This window comes from Anopheles arabiensis, chromosome X (assembly GCF_016920715.1).
Source record: "Anopheles arabiensis isolate DONGOLA chromosome X, AaraD3, whole genome shotgun sequence".
Taxonomy (NCBI): Eukaryota; Metazoa; Arthropoda; class Insecta; order Diptera; family Culicidae; genus Anopheles; species Anopheles arabiensis.
The window spans coordinates 7,367,477-7,387,898 of NC_053519.1; the positions used below are offsets into that span (position 1 = coordinate 7,367,477).

The 20,422-nt window shown below is 51.8% G+C and overlaps 4 protein-coding genes across 5 annotated transcripts; 2 read left to right on the top strand and 2 right to left on the bottom strand.

Moving 5' to 3' along the window:
- Positions 1-467: 467 nt before the first annotated feature.
- LOC120906533 (dual specificity mitogen-activated protein kinase kinase 6) lies at positions 468-2,654 on the top strand. The gene is made up of 2 exons (XM_040318284.1): positions 468-1,426; positions 1,504-2,654. The coding sequence occupies exons 1-2, from the start codon at positions 766-768 to the stop codon at positions 2,022-2,024; spliced, it is 1,182 nt and encodes a 393-aa protein (XP_040174218.1). The 5' UTR covers positions 468-765; the 3' UTR covers positions 2,025-2,654.
- A 2,841-nt stretch (positions 2,655-5,495) lies between these two features.
- LOC120906056 (UNC93-like protein MFSD11) lies at positions 5,496-11,157 on the top strand. Its single transcript, XM_040317458.1, has 6 exons — positions 5,496-5,927; positions 7,625-7,794; positions 9,354-9,530; positions 9,624-9,892; positions 10,005-10,441; positions 10,647-11,157. The coding sequence occupies exons 1-6, from the start codon at positions 5,838-5,840 to the stop codon at positions 10,809-10,811; spliced, it is 1,308 nt and encodes a 435-aa protein (XP_040173392.1). The 5' UTR covers positions 5,496-5,837; the 3' UTR covers positions 10,812-11,157.
- On the bottom strand, positions 10,648-12,421 carry LOC120906057. 2 transcript variants are annotated; one of them, XM_040317460.1, is made up of 4 exons: positions 12,134-12,421; positions 11,382-11,490; positions 10,878-10,992; positions 10,648-10,764 (listed from the first exon to the last, which is right to left on the bottom strand). In XM_040317460.1, the coding sequence occupies exons 1-4, from the start codon at positions 12,170-12,172 to the stop codon at positions 10,722-10,724; spliced, it is 306 nt and encodes a 101-aa protein (XP_040173394.1). In that variant the 5' UTR covers positions 12,173-12,421; the 3' UTR covers positions 10,648-10,721. The 2 variants fall into 2 exon arrangements, with proteins under 2 accessions (XP_040173394.1, XP_040173393.1); XM_040317459.1 differs by lacking the exon at positions 12,134-12,421 and having other exon boundaries at positions 11,382-11,556.
- A 373-nt stretch (positions 12,422-12,794) lies between these two features.
- LOC120906054 (run domain Beclin-1-interacting and cysteine-rich domain-containing protein-like) lies at positions 12,795-17,041 on the bottom strand. The gene is made up of 5 exons (XM_040317457.1): positions 15,393-17,041; positions 15,142-15,309; positions 13,850-14,047; positions 13,626-13,779; positions 12,795-13,545 (listed from the first exon to the last, which is right to left on the bottom strand). The coding sequence occupies exons 1-5, from the start codon at positions 16,493-16,495 to the stop codon at positions 13,312-13,314; spliced, it is 1,857 nt and encodes a 618-aa protein (XP_040173391.1). The 5' UTR covers positions 16,496-17,041; the 3' UTR covers positions 12,795-13,311.
- Positions 17,042-20,422: the final 3,381 nt, after the last annotated feature.

The window sequence follows — 20,422 nt, forward strand, 5'->3', positions numbered from 1 at the left end:
TAAGTCATAATTATCCATCAATTTGATCATCCTCGACGATTAAAACAGGAGTTCAGCAAATATGTCGCTTGGGTTTAAGCTAAACAGGTGTTACGCGTAACGCTAACGTAACGTGGAGGGTTGATTTTGCCCATTTTCGTAGAACCAGGCCTAACGGTCGATTCAAACACGCTTGTGCAACACCTGTCAAAACGCCGTAGCACAAGATATGTAAACAAACCATCACTCCATTGGCTCGTTTTGTACGCAGGCAACAGTACACAATTTCACGTTGAAAATGCAAAAGTTACACTTTTTCCCATTTTTAGGAAATTACCCACAGAGATTCGGGATTTTAATTTAACACTCACTGAGCCGAAAATTTGTAGCCCGTTCGCGGGCCGTCATATAGGACCCGATTGCCCTTTGTGTGTGTGTGCGCACTGTCAAACCCGATCGAAACGGTCGCGGAGAACCGATTGTGACCCGAGCGGTTGACAGTTTCGCTTGGTCGCGGTGACAGTTCGGTCGCGGTTACGGTTCGCTACTTTACAACAACCGCAGGTAGAGGCACGCAAGGTTTCGCTCTGTTGTTGGTCGGTCCGGGTCCGGTTACGGGTTGTTGGTTGCTGCTAGCGAGCGTTGCTGCAACAACCGCCACACTTGCTCTCCACACCTGCTGAGCGCGGGCACAACGTCAACAAACGTCACGAGCTAGCAGGCAGGCAAACAAACAAACGCTACAAAAAAAAAACACACACACACACACAGAGCGAAAGGCACACGATGCCGCGGAAAAACAAACCGCCGGGCATCAAGCTGAAGCTGGACGGCGATCTTGGCGCGGGCGGCGGCGGCAGCACGGTGCCGGACAGTGCCGAGGGGGCGACCCCGCGCAACCTGGACAAGCGCGGCACGCTCACGGTCGGCGAGCGGTCGTTCGTGGTCGAGGCGGACCATCTGCGCAAGCTGGCGGATCTGGGCCGGGGGGCGTACGGCATCGTCGAGAAGATGCTGCACCAGCCGTCCGGCACGGTGATGGCGGTCAAGCGCATCACGGTGACGAGCGGGATGGGGGCGGGCGGCGGCCCGGGCGGTGGCGTCCAGTCGCAGGAGCAGAAGCGCCTGCTGATGGACCTGGACGTGTCGATGCGGGCGAGCGACTGTCGCCACACGGTCCAGTTCTACGGGGCGCTGTTCCGCGAGGGCGACGTGTGGATCTGCATGGAGGTGATGGACACGAGCGTGGACAAGTTCTACCCGGTGGTGTACAAGCGCCCCGGGCGCACCATCCCGGAGTACATCCTGCGCCAGATAGCGCTCGCGATCGTGCGCGCCCTGCACTACCTGCACACCGAGCTGCGCGTCATCCACCGGGACGTGAAGCCGTCGAACGTGCTGATGAACCGGCGGGGCGAGGTGAAGATGTGCGACTTCGGTATCTCTGGTAAGAGCCTCTTGCCGGCTGCTTTTTTGTGTGTGCGTTTTTTTTTAATATGTTCTCCTCTCATCCCGGATTGCCAGGCTACCTGGTGGACTCGGTGGCGAAGACGATCGACGCGGGCTGCAAACCGTACATGGCGCCGGAGCGGATCGATCCGGGCTCGGGCAGCCGGACCGCCGGCTACGACATCAAGTCGGACGTCTGGTCGCTCGGCATCACGATGGTGGAGATCGCGACCGGCCGCTTCCCGTACGCGACCTGGCGGACGCCGTTCGAGCAGCTCAAGCAGGTGGTGAAGGACGATCCGCCCCGGCTGCCTAAGTCGGCCCACCCGGACGCGGACGAGTTCAGCCCGGAGTTTCACGCGTTCACCGTCAGCTGCCTGCAGAAGAAGTACCAGCTGCGGGCGAACTACGAGCATCTGCTCGCGACCGACTTTCTCGGCCTGTACACCGCCGACGCCGAGCGGGCGGACAACGCGCTGATGGCGCAGTACGTGTGCGCGATACTGGACGAGCGGGATGGTGTGGTGGCGCCGGGCGCCGGCCCCACCGATGCCGCAGCCGGCTCCGGCGGTGCCGGCGAGCCCGCGAACGACTGACTCGCGTGTAAATAGCGCACCGACACACCCACATACATACAATCACACACACACACACACACACACGTACACACGCACATCGTTGGATTGTTTAATGTTATTGTATTTTTTTTTTGAAATTAAGGTAAACCAACATTGAAAATCGAAGCAAAAAAACAGGAGAAAAGGAAGAAAAAAATGCCACTCAAACACACCGTAAACACACACACACACTTACAGAAAACGAAGAAAAATCTGTAGCAAATGAGCTAGAGAAATAGAGAGAGAGACAGGGAGAGCGAGAGGAAAAACAGTTTATTATACATAATTATGGGGCAGCAGGTATGCGAGCGGAACGTGTCGCATGTCTTTTAGCGCGTACATACACATAACATACGCCACACACACACAGAGAGAGACAGACGCAAAGGCTCGATCAACGTAGCGGCGGAACAACGATGCGATGGTTTTGTAATTGTTACTTAATTTAAAATCAAAACAATTAAGGAAAAGCAAGCAAGAGAAAGGCAGGAGAATGAAAACGACACACAGAAACGCAACAAACAAGCCTTTAATATTAACAAAACAAATAAACATACTGTGCCTTTGCGCATCGAAACAAACAAACAAAAGGGAATGGAGTGGAGTAAACGGGCGATGACGAATCGATACGATTTGTAGAACCGCGCGAACGGTCGAACGCGTGTAACAGTGCTATAAAATTCTCGAGCTAATTAGCTTCGCTGGTGGACAGGGCATGGACAGCTTCTAGGCCCACTTTCCTCGCGCCCAATCCACCCCAAGTCCCACCGGTGCGGCTTTGAGTCATAGAGGAATGCGCACGTTGCCCGCGATCGTTGCGGCTGAAGCTGCAATGAATCACGAGCATGTGCATCTCAGAAACCCTCCTCTCTCTCTCTCGCTGTCTGTCCGCCGCGCTCCGGGTGGTTGTTGGGTCAAGATAAAGAGGACACCGCTTGCGTTGCATAATGGCTGCGATAACGCGCCGCCTAGAAGATATGCTGCTGGCCCGATCGCTGGATGTAACTGACCTGACCAGTCGCGGCTGGACGAGGGTCTCGCGAAACGATAGCTTTCCTAGTTGCCTGCGTTTTGCGTCTAATCACCACCACCAGCCCGCTTATTAGGCACGGGGTTGACCGGGCCCGGTTTTTGCATATTGACCGAAAAACGGCCCGCCTAATGGCCACCAAGCTCTTTTCTCCCCCTTCAATAAGCTCCCTCCTCACGCCGCCCAGCACGCCCTTGAACGAGTCGGTTATACAAACCCACCACCACCCCCGGCGAGTGGAAGTGCATTTGCAAACTACACTTTACAGATCGACGTGTTAAGGGGGCGGGGTGGGCAGGAGCGCAGGTGAGCGAGGTAAACAAGTTGCATTTCACTTTTGCAAAATCCCGCCGGAGTGGCGGTGTGTAGTGGTGTGGCGGGAGCCACACTACCAGCGACAGCTTTTTCGAAGTGCAACTTTACGCGCCGTTACTGCCGGAGAGCCCATTTCCAGGGTGCATCCGTTGATTACGTTACATTGATGTGGGTATGTTTTTTTTTTTTCAAATAATTAAAATACTTTAATTGTTGGTAGATATTATCGCTTGCCAGGTTCCGCACAAGTCGTCAACACGCGCGACTTAACAACGTACCCGTCGTGGGTTCAAGTCTTGTATGAGTCGTGCCCTTCCATACGTAGGACTGGCTATCCCGGCTGTTTTGTAAATAAAATATATTTAATAAAATCACTTTTGATACACATTAGCTGTACAGGCAGGCCTTCACCGGTAAAAGGTTGTTGCATCAAAGAAGAGGAAAATTTGCAATGAGAAGAAAAATAACTGCTTTCAATCTCCTTAATCGAAGGATTTCTTAAAAACATTGAAAGAGAGAGAGAGAGAAAGAAAGAGAGAGAAAAACAACCGAAACTTAACTGAGCATCAAGGCTTTGTAAATACTAGTTAAATTGCCAAGGCTACAGGGTTGACCAATTAAATTGTAAAGATCCCTTTTTTTCTTAAGAGTACGCCAAAAAATAATGATCTCGAAACCCAATTAAAATGAGGTACTTATCACGACCAATTAAGAGACCTAATACCAAAACCAAACACATACTGGTCGAATCAATGCATCACCTTTTCTGGTTCAAGAACTGCACATGACCTAATGCAGGTCCTGAACCTGGTTACTGAACCTATGCCGGTCCAGGATCCGAAACTGAACCCATACCGGTCCAGGAACCAATACCGGTCGTACCCGTCTTGGAACCGATCATTAACCCATACCGGTTCTGGCACTTATCATGAACCCATACTGGAACGTAAACCAATAAAGGACCTGGAACTGATACTGAACCCATACCGTTCCTGAAACCGATCATGAACCCATACTGGTCCTGTAACCTATACTGGTGCAGGAACCTATCATGAATCCATACTGGTCCTGAAACCGATCATGAACCCGTACCGGTCCTGGAATCAATCATAAACCAATACCGGTCCTGGAACCGTTCATGAACCCATACTGATCCAGAATTAGCTCCCGATTTCAATTATTTTCAATAACAGTATTTGGAACTGTTCCGGATTCGGAACGAAACTTGGACCTGGTCCGGGTCCGGAGCCGATACAATTCCAGTTCCTACCGACAAACCATACCCATAGCAAATGTGCAGCGTAGGAATAGTGTAGGAATTGGCGTAGGAAATATTGTAGGCATTCAGCGTAGGAATTACCGTGGGAAATAGCGCAGGGAATAGCGTAGAAAATGAGGAAAACATGAAATTTATAAAAAAAACCGGAGCTTCTTCGTGGAACAGCTGACCGTTTAAAAACATAAGTTTGCTCGCAAGGGAATGATCACATTAATTGGTTGCGTTACGTAATGAGTGGACGATCTCCTTTTTCGCGGCGCGAGAGCTCTTCCAACGAAAGGCAGCAGCATTTGTAGTGATACATGCGGTACCCAACTACAAATAGTGTGACGGACAAAAGGTAGTGCAAGCGTCAGCAGATAACGCCAGAATGCACCCTGTCTCGTTCCCCTCCTCTCTTGGCCCTTAGCACTCCCTTAGTGCCGCCACAAGTGTTGATCGATCGTCGCCCTTTCAGCAAAACAAAGCCTGCCTGATAAGCGGGGAAACCATCTGTGGGCGCTAAAACTAATCTACATCCAAGCAGCTCGGCTCTCAGCCCGATGCCGCCTGCAAAGCTCCCATCGCTCTGATAATACGGAATGTAATGCTCCGTTCCAAAAATTACTCTCTCTCTCTCTATCTATCTCTCTCTTTTATTTTCATGTTCTCCCACTCTCCCACTCACTATCTTTCATGCTCTTTCCCTCTCTCTCTCACGCGCGCGCGCTAGATGGAGCACGCGGAACTGCGCCGCGATCGCTCTGCGGTGCGGTACGGCAAGGCGAGCGAGGAGAACGCCGGTGGTTGGCCACCACAATATAAATGAAAGTGATGCGTGCAGTTCCACAACCCTCTCCCTCCTTTCCTGGATTACCCGCACAAGCCCCCTCCACCCCTCCCTTCCAGAGAGCACTGGAGCTGCCGCTCTTTTTTTTCGGGACTCGGGCCCCCGCAGGCGTCAATCGCAATCTTGCCAGTGTCGATCGCGGACGTGGCGTTCGGACGCTTGCGCTCTCCCCATTTTTGTGCAATATCTATCGTGGTGTTGTTGTTGTTGTTGTTGTTGTTGCTACTGTTGCGCTAAAAGGGACGGGGTGGGTGTAGGGCAGAGTGTTTTGTTGTTTGTTGCTAAAAGTGTGTGTGTGTGTGTGTGCAGGCGGGTGGCCGCGCTTGATCGAGCGGAACGATGGTCGAACGAAATCTGGTGAATGTGCTGCTGCTGGGCGGTGGCTTCATGCTGATCTTTACCTCCTTTCAAACGCTCGGCAACATTGAGGTAGGTAATTGGAGGAGGAGCGGGAGGGGGGAGGGGCAATGCGGAACACACAGAGGCAAATTGGCCGAAAGGCGAAAGGGACAACAAAAGCGGCTGCAAATTGCGAAGCACACTTAAGTAGCATGACAGGTTTTCGACCAGGAGGACCACCAGATCACTAAAATGGAATCAGAGAGGCTATTTGATATTCAATTTTTGGCGCACATTCATTTTGACATTTGACATTTGAATGCCCTCAGTAACAGTGGCTAAAAAAGTCAATAAATAAAACGCCTCTTTTTCCAAACTTTTTTGGTTCGATAAGATCGTCATCCCTCATTTCCGGCAATCACTCATTGCATATACCGATCGATTTAAAAAGCATCTCGTGATCACGTGTCGATGCGTTGCAGTCTCGCATCCTCCTCTCCAGCAAACCCAGCGCCCGTGTAGGTGAAAGCGAAAGAAAGCCCGGAGTATGAAAATTACGGTTACGACCGTTACACAATGGCCAGCAAATGGTTCATGCGGTGTTTCACCAGCCCCTCGCTCGATGCACTCGATTGGTCCGGTGCATACCACCCCTCTGTCCCGCCGTTATTACATGACTGAAGTAGTTTTTTGTTTTTTGGACTGTCACGGCACTCCTCAAGGCGACTCGCGGCTGCTTGCGGTGTGTCCTACTTTGGAGACGCGACACGCTATCAGTCCTTCGGGCTCCGGCGGTCCGGTATCGAGGGGGTGGTGGTCCACTTGAGCGATTTATGAGCTGGCCGTGTTCTTAGGGAGGCGATTACAATGGTCGAACCAATGGTCGTCGAACGAGTCGAGTTGAAACTCGGAATGATAACGACTCGCCCATGAAATCGTTCGAAGTGTAAGAGCCCAACAGCCAATTCTGGACAATTAGAGCCGCTCGGCTTAAGAACCCTACCCACACAACGATCGTATCAGCCATCACAGCACTGCGCAAGGCCATTGCTGACATTCCACGGCAAAAGCCGACGTGCCCCTTTGGTGCTGCCCACGCCCCACCTTGGAGCTGGGGTGAACTGGTTTTTGGAGCGCTCGGTAAGAAAATTGGAACCAAGCACAAGGACACCCGGATCTAAGGTACACATACTCCAACAGGGAAGGGGGGGGGGGGGATTGGTTTGGGGCGTAGGATTTGCAAACTAGTTAGAATCAGATCCTCAGGCCCACCGATCATTGATTGCGCCGCAGCTTCGATACGATGCGGGCGACACAACAGATTGGTGGCGGCGTACGCAATGTACCATCTTCTCGCCAATACCAGCGCGTACGCATTTTGAGGTCACGGGCCATAGCGCCATCGATCAATATGCAGGGGAGGTAGAGGAGCATCACGCAAGGGTTTTGCTGCGGGGCGGTATCTTCAGACTCGATCGCAACACTGTCTTCGTCTGACTCTGTTGTTTTGTTGCCCAACCCCTGCAAACGGTCAAGGTCGTGTGCGTGGCGTTGCTGACAACCCGGACGACCTTCACCTGGCGGATGTTTTGGGGGAAGGGGATGTTTCATTTCATGGTCGCCCGCGGATTAACGGATGATTTCGTGTGGGTTGATCGGCTGGAAATAACATCTCCAAGCGCCAGGCGCTTACGGAGATTTAACGTCTAGAGATGTTTCGTAACAATGTGTTCTTCGCTTGCAATCTTCGCTCATTCTTTTCTGTCCTCTCTCCTGCCGCCATCTAGCAAACCATCATCGACAGCATCAAGAAAGATCTGCCCTCGTTCACTGGCGACGGATACACCAGCCTGGCCATTATCTATGCTGCCCTCTCTTTATCAAACTGGGTCACGCCGTCGGTCCTGTCCGCCATCGGGCCCCGGCTGGCGATGGTCATCGGAGCTATCACCTACTGGTAAGCCTGCTGCAATTTCCACTTGCCTGCTTCTTCCACCAGTTCACTGCTCTACGCAATCAACGCACAATCAATCGACCGCAGTGCGTGCGATGCGCGCTCCCCAATCAACCGAGCACTTCGGAGGATTATGACTGCATCGGGGAACTTCAACATTCTGGAAACGCATGCTCTAGTGTTGTGCTCTCTGTTAAATATTGTTAGTCCGATTCCGACCGCGGCAAAAATGGGAACTTCTTGTTCCGCCCGGAGACGGAGTCGTCCGGAGTCTTTCAAAGTCATCCGGAGTCGTTCGGAGGCGTCCGGAGTCGCCTGGAGTCGTCCAGAGATCGTGATCGAGATCGTGAGATCGTGTCCGAAGTCGTCCGGAGTCGGTGTCATTCGGAGTCGTAGAGTCGATCACAGCCGACTAGAATCGGAGTCGATGCAATGTGATTGTGATCTGAGATTTCATTTCGTTGTGTTTTTATGTCTTTCACTTTGCGCCTGTACTATGTATTCAAGCCCTTGTTTGGAAGGCCGACTGTGGACGACCCCGGACGACTCCAGGTGACTTCAGACTCCGGCAGACTACGACTCCAAAAGACTCCGGACGACTCTGGGTGACTCCAGGCGACTCCGGCCGACTACGACTTCAAAAGTCTCCGGACGACTCTGGGTGACTCCAGGCGACTCCGGACGACTAATGACGATCTTTACGAACGACTCCGGACGATTCCAGGTGACTTCAGACTCCGGCCGACTACGACTTCAAAAGACTCCGGACGACTCCGGCCGACTACGACTTCAAAAGACTCCGGACGACTCTGGGTGACTCCAGGCGACTCCGGACGACTAATGACGATCTTTACGAACGACTCCGGACGACTCCAGGTGACTTCGGACTCCGGCCGACTACGACTCCAAAAGACTCCGGACGACTCTGGGTGACTCCAGGCGACTCCGGACGACTAATGACGATCTTTACGAACGACTCCGGACGACTCCAGGTGACTTCGGACTCCGGCCGACTACGACTCCAAAAGACTCCGGACGACTCTGGGTGACTCCAGGCGACTCCGGACGACTAATGACGATCTTTACGAACGACTCCGGACGACTCCAGGTGACTTCGGACTCCGGCCGACTACGACTCCAAAAGACTCTGGGTGACTCCAGGCGACTCGGGACGACTAAGGGCGATCTTTATCAACTTTACTCATCACTAGCATGCCGGTCTCGTGGTACAGTCGTCAACTCTCAACTATGGGGGGAAATCAATAAGTCAGGCCTTGACCGACAACGTCTGTTGAGCCAAAAAGAAGAAGAAGAAGAAGAATCATGCTCTCCAAACCATCCAGGATATATCTCCCCTGCGAAGAGCGCAATCTTCTTTGTTGGCAGATCGTCTGAGCAACGTTTTGCAACATGTCAGCACCCTGATTACTCATTAAACCACAAATAATTAGTCACTCGAGGCCCTGATGGCTCTTTGTCCGGCTAACTGCTTTGTGTTGCGCGCGCGTGTGTGTCATGTGCTCTGTTGTATACACAGCTTTAATGTAGGTCCCACTTTTCAGCCTGTTCATGGCGAGCTTCTTCGTGCCGCACGTCGCCCTACTGTACGGGTGCAGCGTCGTGCTGGGCGCCGGCGCCGCCCTCATCTGGACCGGCCAGGGCATGTACCTGTCCCAGTGCAGCTCCGGCGATACGATCTCGCGCAATTCCGGCATCTTCTGGGCGATGCTGCAGATGAGGTACGGCGTCATCATGCTCTCCCTGTCTCCTGGTAGCTCAACCAATAATTACTCTCTCTCTCTCTGTCTCTTTTGAAATCCCCCGGAAAACAGCATGTTCTTTGGCAATCTGCTCGTGTTCTTCACCTTCCAGGGCAAGACGCACATAGACGAGACGACCCGAAGCATCGTGTTCGCCGTGCTGATCGCGGTGGGCATCGTCGGGCTAGTGTTTCTGACCTGTCTGCGCCGTCCCTCCACCACCGGGGACGCGCCGGTCGAGCTAAGCCACAGCGTTGAACCGCGCCAAGCCTTCCTGAACGCGATCCGCCTGTTCCAGACGCCCCGCATGATACTGCTGAGCATTACGTTCGTGTACACGGGTAGGCAAAGGAGCATAGAGCTGCTCAAAACCTCCATTTTCTAAGCTGCGACTCAACTCCAAAATATTCCCTCTCTCTCTCTCTCTCTCTCTCTCTCGTTTCTTTTGGTCAGGCCTTTCGCTTTCCTTCTTCAGCGGCGTGTACGGGTCGAGCATCGGGTTCACGAACGCGATCGGCACCTCGGCCAAGCAGTACGTCGGGCTGAACGGGGTGTTCATCGGGGTGGGCGAGGTGCTCGGCGGCGTGGCGTTCGGGCTGCTCGGGACGCGCACCACAACGCGCTGGGGCCGGGACCCGATCGTGATTGCCGGCGGCGTACTGCACATGGCCGCCTACTTCCTGATCTACCTGAACCTGCCGAACGCGGCCCCGTTCGGCAACACGGACGCGCTGTCCTACATCCAGCCGCCCAGTGCGCTCGTCGCGATGGGCTGCTCCTTCCTGCTCGGGCTCGGCGACGCCTGCTTCAACACCCAGTGCTACTCGATGCTGGGCGGCGTGTTCAAGAGCCAGCCGGCCGAAGCGTTCTCCATCTTCAAGTTTACACAGGTGCCGGATACATTCTTCTTTTCTTCTTTTCAACCCCCCCCCAGAGAGCGATAAAAAACACAATTTTTTGTTCACTTGAAAAAAGGGGTTCGTCGCTTAGCGATATTAATTTCTGTTTTGTTTGTTTGTTTTTCTTTCTCTGTTCTCTCCCCCCCCCCCCGCATCCCCGTTCGCCTGCCAAAATTGTGCTACTACACTACACTAGTCGGTGGCTGCTGCCGCCAGCTTCGTCTACTCCTCCTACTGCGGGCTGCACGTGCAGCTGCTCATACTGGTCGTGCTAGGCATCGTCGGCACGATCACGTTCTGCGTGGTGGAGTTCGCTGTAAAGCGGGAGCGGCCAACGTTGGAGCGGGATTACGAGAAGTAAAAGTACGAAAACGGAACGCATCAGCAATTGAGCGAGCAAGCAATGGAGCAGGGCGGAATGGCTTACCGATCCTTGGCCGGCAAAGGATGCAGCGAGCGGTCCGTGTTGGGAAAGTGTTGGATCTTCTTGCCGAAGCGCCCGTTCGCTGGTACGATGCCCCCGAAGTACACTGGACTGTCCGCTGGAGGTACCGGAAAAAGGAAAGGGAAAGAATGTGTTTGTGTGTACATCAGATTTGTTTCATTAGAGCGCAAAGTTAGGTATTTAAGTAATCCTGTTCCCCTTTCGGGAAAGTTGTAACAAACGAAACCGGCTGTTTGAATCGATGTAAAGTACGCTTCTTTTATCCTTTTTTTGTTATTTGCTAATGTTTGCTTTAAGAGTACGCTAATTGTTTTCGCGTGTGTGTGTGTAACGTTTGGTCGGGTTTTAAAATTCGTCCGTTGAAGCTGGTGTGCCAAAAGTTTGTGCATCAACAACAAAAATTACAACTTCAATACATTCCTGCCACCAGCATTTCCTCTTTGCGAAACGTTTAAACGACAGCTTAAGATTGTGGCTTAAAGTTACCTAGGGAAGCGGGACGACCGGCACCGTCGCATGGCGTCAGCAGCGAGCCCACGACACAGAGCACAATCAGCCCGAGCAGCCCGACGTGCAGCCAGGGCCACGGCGACCCCTGAAAAAGAGAGCGGCAAGAGGAAGATATAAAGAAGATATAATATACCATTAATAATAACGTTCAAATATTCTAACAAATGAGCATTCCCCGGTCATTCGCCGCATCATCATCATCCATCATTAACTGAAGCGCGCAACACTTCACACACGGTTGGGGGTTGACCTTGTCACCTCTCTTGAACACACCGCTTGAAGCATGATCTTAGAACGTGAGAAGGCGCGCGCGCGCGCTGATTCATGCACGTGGAATGTGTGAATTTTGATGTAAATTGGTGTTTAGGAACTTTTGAACGCACGTCTCTTGGTAGCGGTTTCTTCTTCTTTGGCACAACAACCGTTTCAGTGACTTACTGATTTACACATAGCAGAGGATAGTCAATCCTACATCGAATGGTCCATGTTGGGCTTGAACCCATGACAGGTATGTTATTAAGTCGTACGAGTTGACTACTGTACCATCAGACCAGCTACAGCTGGTAGCGATTTCAGCTCTTTTTAAATCTTTGGTTGATAGAATTGATAGCAGCACTTCCGTTATGTACACTTTACTTTGATCGAGGATCGAGGATGACCACGAATTCGTGCCACTACCTACAAATACACACAACACTGCAAAACGATCACTGTTCCGGGGTGCTTACCGTGTTCCGCTTGCGTTCAGCCTGCAGGTGCGTGGTCATTTTCCTGGTGGCCGTTTGATCCCTTCGGGTGGGCTGTTTGCAGACGACGATGGTTCCGTGCGCGTGGTAGCCGAGCAACTGATCCTGGCGTCCGGTGCGCTGCGCCTGCGAAGCCTAAGCAGCCGCGCCGCGTCCAACCAACCTCTCTCCAAAGCGCCGCGACCGCGTCGAAGGTCAGGTCGTGTTTTTTGTTGCCTCTCCTTCTCTTGCTCTTTAAAGGGTGGGGGGGGGGGTGGATTAGGAAGAGTAGTTCCGTGTTTCCTCTGTTTCTTTCAGCCTCTCCACATCTTCCACGATTGACGTTCGTGACCTCTGCCTCGCAGGTAAGGCACGGCGGCGGTTTGTAAGTGAGTCGCACAACTGCACGTGTTCGCGTTATGGAAATATCTGTGTATATATCTCTTTCTGTATATATATATATATATATAAACGTTGTGTGTATGTTTGTGTGTTTTTTATACATGTAAATAGTTCCCGCAAAGTTTACGTTGTGTGTTTCTGTGCTCCGTGTGTCTGTCCGGGTGTTTGTCATGTCGCGGGCAGGAAGGAAGAAACGCATTTTCTTCGCATTAGTAATCACTATTTTAAACTCGGACCTTTTTTTGTTTGTTTGAGAGAGAGAGAGAGAGAGAGAGAGAGAGAGAGAGAGAGAGAAGAGGGAAGGACGCTCCGATGATGTCTTGTGGTGGTGTGGTGAGAATTTTGCTAATCAAATAAATTAATTCCCTTGTCAGGTTTTGGACAACCTTTCCATCTGGCTGCCCGAACTCGAAAAGGTTTTGTGATGCAATTTACACTTCTAAAAGCTTTTACAGGGGTTTCCAGGAGTTCTCATAGCTGTGGGGCACTTTATTGACTCTTTCTTACATGAAATGAACTTATTGTAATGGGAATTGGACTCTCTAGCACCCTTGTTGGGCAAATCCAGTAGGAATTTGCAACGAGTCTGTCTAAAAAGGGTACCAAAGAGTTCAATTTCCAACGTATGAACTTCACTTCCAATAGGAAAGATTCAAGGAAGTGTACCACAGCTATGAGAACCCCTGGAAAGCCCTGTACACGCTCGTTGGCTGTTTAGTGCCACACAGAGGTATTTGGGATTTGTCGCTTGTCGTGCCGTCGTGTCGTGTCGTGTGCGCTTAGTCACGCTGCGTCGTCGCTAGCCGTTTTTCCGTCGCCGCACCGTCCGTCGCCCGTCGCTGCATCCGGGTGCACTTTTCGCAGCTTCGATCGCGGCGCCAGCAGCCATCGTGGTAGCGGGTGCCGCACTGCTCACAACGCACTACGTGCGGCTGCCACGGGAACAGGACGCCCGGTTCCTGCCGCCTGCCGCCGATACACTTTTCACACACAAACCCTCGGCCAAGGCAAAGCTGTAGCAAAAAAAAAGAAGCGGAAAACACGTGTTAAATGTGGATGTTTTTTTTTTCAATGCAAACAGTTTGTGTGTTACCTCACACGCAAGGATGTGACGCTCGCAGCGGCTTACGATGGAGAGCAGCAGCCGCTGCAGGGTGCCGCTCTTGACGGCCAGCAAGTCTGCCATCGACCACATGTCAAAGTCGGAGGTAAAGTATTCCGGCACCTCCTGGAAGCAGCGGCGCGTGCTGTGGAATGCGTCCGCGTGCCGTTAGCCTTTGCTGCGTTAAAATAAAATTAGGGCTGCCTTAGCCTTACCTTTCCGAGTGGCGACAGTTCATGATAAAGTCCTTCACGTACTTCACGTTGACGCGGGCCAGCCGGGCCGCCCGCAGGCTCTTCACGCTGCCGTACAGGTCCGGGTACAGGTGGTTGACGCGGTAGAGCGGCGTGCTCCAGATGTCGCCCAGCACGCGGTAAGCGAACACGCTCACGGGCAGCACGGTAAAGTCCCACCTGGGGCGGAAAGGAGGAAACGAAACTCCGATATGAAAGAATTTCGCTCGCGCAAGCTAACCCGATGAAGTTTATTTTTCGGAATCGATTCCAGCAAGCTTCGAAGTTTTGTGGAATCGATTCCAGATAGTAGGTCCGGAATCAGTTTCCAGAATCAGCTCTGGAATTGGATCCGGATTCGGCTTCGGAAGCGGAATCAGTTCCGAAATTGGTTCGGGAATAGGCTCCGAAATCGGAATCAGCTCCAGAATTGGTTCCAGAATCGGCCCCGGAATCGGAATCAGCTCCGGAATCGGCTCCGAAATCTAAATCAGCTCCAGAATTGGTTCGAGAATCGGCTTTGGAATCAAAATCGGCTCTGGAATCGGAATCTGCTCCGAAATTGGTACCGAAATCGGCTCCGGAATCGGAATTGGTTTGGGATTCGGATCCGGAATCGGTTCTGAAATCGGCTCAGAAATCGGAATCAGCTCCAGAATTGGTTCCGGAATCGGAATCGGCTCCGGATTCGATATCGATTCTGGGATTGGCTCCGGAATCGGAATCAGCTCCGGAATTGGCTCCTGAATCATAATCGGTTCCGGAATCGGAATTGGTTCCGGAATCGAAATCAGCTCTGGAATCGGAATTGGCTTCGAAACGGAGTCGGTTTCGGAATCTCCATAAGAAGAGATGCTTGGATCCAATGATGCTACGTATTGATAGCCGCAAAGAATCAAAATTTACTTGGAAACGATCCATTCTCATGGAGATTCCCGGAGTGATTTTGCTTCTGAAACTTCTCAATTTAAGAACAGATTCTCTTTTCGGAGCTAATTCCATTTCTGGAGTCAATCCTGATTCCATTACCGGGACAAATTGCGATTCCCAGATAAATTCCAAATCCGGAGCTGTTTCTGATCGCGGGATCGATTCCGGAGCCGACTCTGGAATCGACTCCGGAGTCAACTTCGGGATCGGAATCGACACCGAAATTTGTTCCGGAATAGAAAACGGCTCAGGAATTGATTCCGAACACGGAATCGGAATAGGATAGGTCCGCTTCCGAGCTCCCATCACAAAACTACGCTCCCTCCCGGGTGCGACGCGCTCACCTTTGTATGACGCGCGCAGGGATGATGGCCATCTGGTTCTTGTGACACCCGGAGCAGTTGTACTTCCCGGTGTAGTGGCAGTAGCGATAGCGGCTCAGATAGGCTGGATGCACCTTAATGCCGCACCCTTCGCACCGATTGCCCTGCCGCTGGATCTGTGCCCGTCGTCTGGATTGGGGAGCAAAAAAGAAAACAAAATTTGGTTTAATAATAAAATAAAAAACATGCTTCCCTCTAACGCCGTAACTTACTCGAGTGGAGGCGGTCGGTAGGTGAAGATCACTTGTGGCCGGGGCGGTGCCCACTCCTGCGTGCCCCGTATCAGTGTGCCGGCGCCCTCGTGCGCCTGCTGCTGCTCGTCCGGATCGATCACGCCGCCGCTCGGCATCGGCAGCAGCTTCTGCGGCGCGTCCTGCTCCGACACCAGCCAGAGGAAGTCGCACGCGGACGGCAGCTGCTTGTCGTGGAACTTGCCGAGCAGGCTGATCGCGATCTCCTCCGCCGAGTAGGTCCGCTCGTCGTACACGCTTTCCTTCGCCTCGATCGCCTCGCAGCTCTCGTCCGTATCGGTGCCGTCCGCGTCCCGGCCCGCCTGCTCCGTGCCCTCCCGGCGGCTGCTGCCGCCCCCACCGACGCTGTCACCGGCCGGCCCACTGCCGACCTCCCAGTCGGACAGGTCGCTCGCGGTCCGGTTGAGGCAGGATTTCCACTTCAGCAGCTCGAACGTCGAGATGAGCGCCTCCGCCAGCTTGAAGTGTGCGTTTTCCTTGTCCAGATCGTTGTTGTTGCGCGAAAAGTAGACCGCCTTGAGGATCGGTATGCAGCCCTGCTCCGGGTGGATGCGCTCGAGCGGCGAATCGGTCCAGAACCGGCACTGCCCGTCGAACGGTTCCAGCTCGTTGAAGTGTTTGCGCAGCCGACGCCCCTTTTGCGGCACGAGATCGTCCAGGAAGCCGATTGGGACGGTGCGCTGGCGGGCGGGTGGCGTCACCTGCAGCACATCGCCGTACTCGACCGGACCGGCGGTGGTGGTCACGGTGGGCGTCACTCCCCCTTTTTTTGGGGCCGCCGCTGACGTTGCCTGCGCTGTGGTGGGGGGCGGATTTGTGCCGTCGTGGTAGTTGAACGGAGGTATGCGCTTGCTGGCGCCGTGGTGGCTGCTGCTGTTGCTTCCACTGCTGCAGCGATGCATCACAAAGGCCATCTCTGACTCATGGTCCACCAGGTTCGGGGCGCTCGGGCAGCGCTGCCCGCTCGCGAGCCGTTCGCCGCCCGTCGCCGCCACCAGCCGATCGGTGCTGCGGGACCGATGGCGATGTGTCACCGCACTGACCCCATTCTGCCGATCGCTCATCCTGCTACACCCGTTTCCCCCTGTCTGTGTGTATGTTTGTGCAAAACTCACCAAACTGCCCGTAATGCTGCAGCGTCCATTGTGTTGGTCCTTGCCACACTAAATTGCTCTCACTGGCAGCGAAAATTAAAGCACAATGTGAAAAGGGCGTACGTGTGCGTGTGTACCTGTGTGTGTGTTTGTTGGATTTCACAGCTTGTTTGTCAACATATCGATTGGTGAGGAATTTCGTGATAAGGGCGCGAGCTACGGGGGAGGCGAGAGCGCGGACGCGCCTGACAGTCTGACGTCAAGGCCGTCCGACGGTTTGCGGTTTGCTGGTTGCACAGCAACTTTCGTTTCAATTGCTTTAACTTTCTTATTTTAACTACGGAACGATGATCGGTCTGCTCGAGAAATCCCATCAAGCGAGCGGTGGACAGTGTTTACAAGTTCAGCTTCTTCCTTTGCATGTTGCTTTTCGAGCATTCTCTGTCGGAGCTGTCAAAACGCCTGTGCCTGTCGGACGGCTCGGACGTATTTATTTTACGCGCCTTTTTGAATTGGCAAACTTTTGCTTCCCGGTTTTTGAGAAGGTAAATTAAGCAATTGAAAACATGACATAAATGTACTTTTTTTGTATTTTCAAGATGAAATGAAGCGCGATATTCATTTTTGTCGAAACACGCAACCCGGTGAACAAAAGTGTGCTGATTTTGTCGGATAATGATGTTGTGTAGCGTGCCCGTCTAGCGTGTGGTAAAGCAACATCAAAACAGCCGCCGCCTACGTCAAGCTTGGCGGCCCGATCAATCGGGATATTTTCAGCTGTAGGCATTATTCTGCAAAAGAAACTTAAGCTTATTTTTTGACCAAGTTCAGGAAATGATGCTGCACCATTTGTTAAAAGGCGACGTGGTCATAATTGTATATTTATTGCTTATTTATTTAAGATCAAGCACGCATTTTCATTTGAATAACTGGTTTTTGAAAATTAAAAAAAAAATCTCATGGCCTGCCGAGAAAAATTTCATAATTATTTTGCATGGAAAAACGTGCCAACTAAAAAGCACACATTCAATAGTTGGCAGGGAATCGAAGTTCAAGCAAAGAGTTCCCAAGTGACACAAATCCACTAAACGACCACTAAACGGGTTCTCAACGACTCAAGCTCTCAACCTAAACGGAATATAGAAAGGCTTCGTTTAGCAGACGGCAAACGACTGATGCATTCTAAAAATAGCAAAAAGCTGGTGGCACCATCTGTTGGTGGGATAGCCACACAATGAAGCTTTCCTCGCTTGGAGAGCTTTCTCATTCTCTCTGTACTCTTGTATGGTTTTGCATTGAAGTTATGCATCGCTAGAACTTGAACGGCGATACGATTGTGTCGTGATATCCGCAACGTTCTTCGCCAATTACAACGTTCGCATTTTTCATTTTACTTTTTATTATCTCTTTTTTTTACTGCTGTCTCGTGCTTCGGATGCTCAGGATGCTTGGCGCTTTATGACCGCTCTCGTCAACATTCGTCCAAAAACTGATCGCTGTGTCGTTCTCTCTCTCCGTCGTCTCCAAAGCTCTCTCCGATTTCGTTCGTCTCTCGTGGCCATCGCTATAATTCGTTTATATAATTCGTATGCCAGTCGTTCACCTTCTGCTAAACGAAGTGTTTTTGTATTCCCTTTTAGGTTGTGTGCTTGAGTCGTTTAGAATCCGTTTAGTGCTCTTGCAGTGGATTTGTAGCACTTAGGATTTCTCAATAGCACGGATATACGGACAGCCGTATAAAAGGTACCCGGATAAACGGCGTCCCACTTTTTCAAAGACATTTGATCACTGCTAAATGCACTTCAATTCCCATTCATTTCGACGGCAATTACAAGGCGATCAGAAGACCTTTAAAGGAAGCTTGCTGGTAAGATAACCACTTTTGTATTTTCATTTGAAATATGGGAACAACTTTTGAAAGCAATTTTACAGTGTTTATAGCCTACAACAAAATCGACTAAGCAATTTTTTCTATTCTCTAGCATCTATTTGCTATACTATGCGATAAATGTCAAATGGGTATGTGCTTATTTTAGAGCCAAAGAGCGTTCCTACATACACCGAGAATGCAATTGAGAAAATAACTGACAACATGCTTTGACAGCGACTGACAGCATTTTCGGTGAGAGAATTCTCCTCGGCATGCAAAGAACGATGGAGCTGAGAAAAAATTGAATTATAGCGATCGATCAATTATAGTTTGCATTTTTGTCGTCTAATAATCGTAGAAATATTATTAAAAAGTAAAATAAACTTTTTTGACTTCATTTTAGCGATTAAAATGGATTTTTTCAACATCATTTTAAAAGTCTCATCTCGGCGCTTTTCAGAGCTTCTACACACACCGGCGTAAGAAACCTGTTGTCAATTCTCTCACAGCCATCTCTCACCTGCAGTCTCGGTGTATGTAGAAACGCTCAAAAGAGCAGCTTTGATACAATCACGGATACTGTAAACGGCAAATTTAAACTTTTCTCTGTTGCATCTTTACTTTGTATGCTGCGTAGAATTATCTCACCAAAGCCACTGTCATGAGATGTTGTCGGTTATTTTCTCAGCCGCAATTGCGATGCATCTAGAACCGGCAGATCGTGATAGTCGGCACAACCGGCAGATCGGCGATGTGCTAGACGGCTACAAACTGACGTCACACAGCCCAGCCGCCAACAGCCAACATTCGCTCGCCGGGGATCCACCGCTCAAGGTCAACCGCCAAACTCGGCCACCATAAACGCACTGCCGCCGTTTGACATTTGCGCTGCCGTTCGCACCAGAGAGAGAGTGCTGGTGTGTGTCGCTCGGAACAAAAATAGTGTCGTATTGGGAATCGGGAAAAAAGTTATCCCCGCAGTAGCAGCAGCAGCAGCAGCAGCAAGGCAGAAAAAAAGACAAGAAAAAGAAAGCTTACGCATCCGTGGTAGCGCGTAAGCAAAGCGAAAGGCCCTTCTCCTCGTACGACGCTCTGTGTGTGTGTGGTGTTTGGTGGGGTGGGTGAAATTTGTGCGTGTTCGATCGCGAACCTTCCGGACAATATCCCTCCCCTGTGGGAAGACGGGGGACCACGGGGAACGGTAAGGAACGGTTGGCAAGGATTGTTGTCGATTGTGTGGTGTGCTTTCCGTCGCAGCTTGGTGAGGAACCAGGTGAGCAAAGGCATTGCCAGGGTTTACGGGGGGTTGTTTGGGTTAGCGCGAGTGACATTTCCGGAATTGCGGACGGTCGAAACTCTAGAGGAAGGAGTAGAAGCTTCCGGTCTATTCTAATGCACTCTCTCACACACATACACACACATCCAAATCTGCCCGCTTTCCCTCCCGTCGTTTCGCTCGGTTATCGTGCGTGTACGTGTGTGTGTGTTTATGTGTGTGTTTATGACAGCTGCAGCGCATTCGTTTGCATTTTGCAATCGTCTTTACCAAATTTCCCTTTTCTCCGTTGCAGCATCTGAGAGAGAGAGAAAGAGAAAGAGAGAAGGAGAGAAAGTGTGTCCTGCACCATCAACAACAACAGCAACGCCAAGCGCTCGGAAGACGACAGCGGGACAGCGTCCTCTTTTTTGCTCGCCTGTCGTCTACACCACTTCCATCCATTCTCCACCTTCACCTGTCCGCCTCGATCAGCGTTACGCCATCAACAACCGCACACCAGCAGCAGCGATCAACCGCCAACCGTGCAACCCAGCCGCGTATCAGCTGCCCAGTGCGGCAATCGGCGACCCGCGCGATAAACTCTGGTCGGCCACACACTGCTACTGCGCTGCTGGGCCGGCAGAGGGGTGGGAATAGGCGCAACCGTGTCGGGCAAACGCACCAGACGCCGCAAGCGAGCGGACGCGACGGAGGAGCCGCGGTGCGGGGACCGGCGCACGGCTAGCACGAGCTCGGACGGGGAGCAACC

Bases quoted from the DNA above. Each gene is read 5' to 3' on its own strand.
- LOC120906533 (XM_040318284.1), top strand. From the start codon at position 766: ATGCCGCGGAAAAACAAACCGCCGGGCATCAAGCTGAAGCTGGACGGC. The intron at 1,427-1,503 runs GTAAGAGCCTCT...CCGGATTGCCAG, and splicing joins GTGCGACTTCGGTATCTCTG to GCTACCTGGTGGACTCGGTG.
- LOC120906056 (XM_040317458.1), top strand. From the start codon at position 5,838: ATGGTCGAACGAAATCTGGTGAATGTGCTGCTGCTGGGCGGTGGCTTC. The intron at 9,893-10,004 runs GTAGGCAAAGGA...TCTTTTGGTCAG, and splicing joins CATTACGTTCGTGTACACGG to GCCTTTCGCTTTCCTTCTTC. The intron at 10,442-10,646 runs GTGCCGGATACA...ACACTACACTAG, and splicing joins CCATCTTCAAGTTTACACAG to TCGGTGGCTGCTGCCGCCAG.
- LOC120906057 (XM_040317459.1), bottom strand. From the start codon at position 11,541: ATGGTATATTATATCTTCTTTATATCTTCCTCTTGCCGCTCTCTTTTT. The intron at 10,993-11,381 runs GTAACTTTAAGC...CGGTACCTCCAG, and splicing joins CGGTCGTCCCGCTTCCCTAG to CGGACAGTCCAGTGTACTTC. The intron at 10,765-10,877 runs GTAAGCCATTCC...CCCGCTTTACAG, and splicing joins CCTTTGCCGGCCAAGGATCG to CGAACTCCACCACGCAGAAC.
- LOC120906054 (XM_040317457.1), bottom strand. From the start codon at position 16,495: ATGAGCGATCGGCAGAATGGGGTCAGTGCGGTGACACATCGCCATCGG. The intron at 14,048-15,141 runs GTGAGCGCGTCG...TTTCCGCCCCAG, and splicing joins CCTGCGCGCGTCATACAAAG to GTGGGACTTTACCGTGCTGC. The intron at 13,780-13,849 runs GTAAGGCTAAGG...CGCATTCCACAG, and splicing joins AACTGTCGCCACTCGGAAAG to CACGCGCCGCTGCTTCCAGG.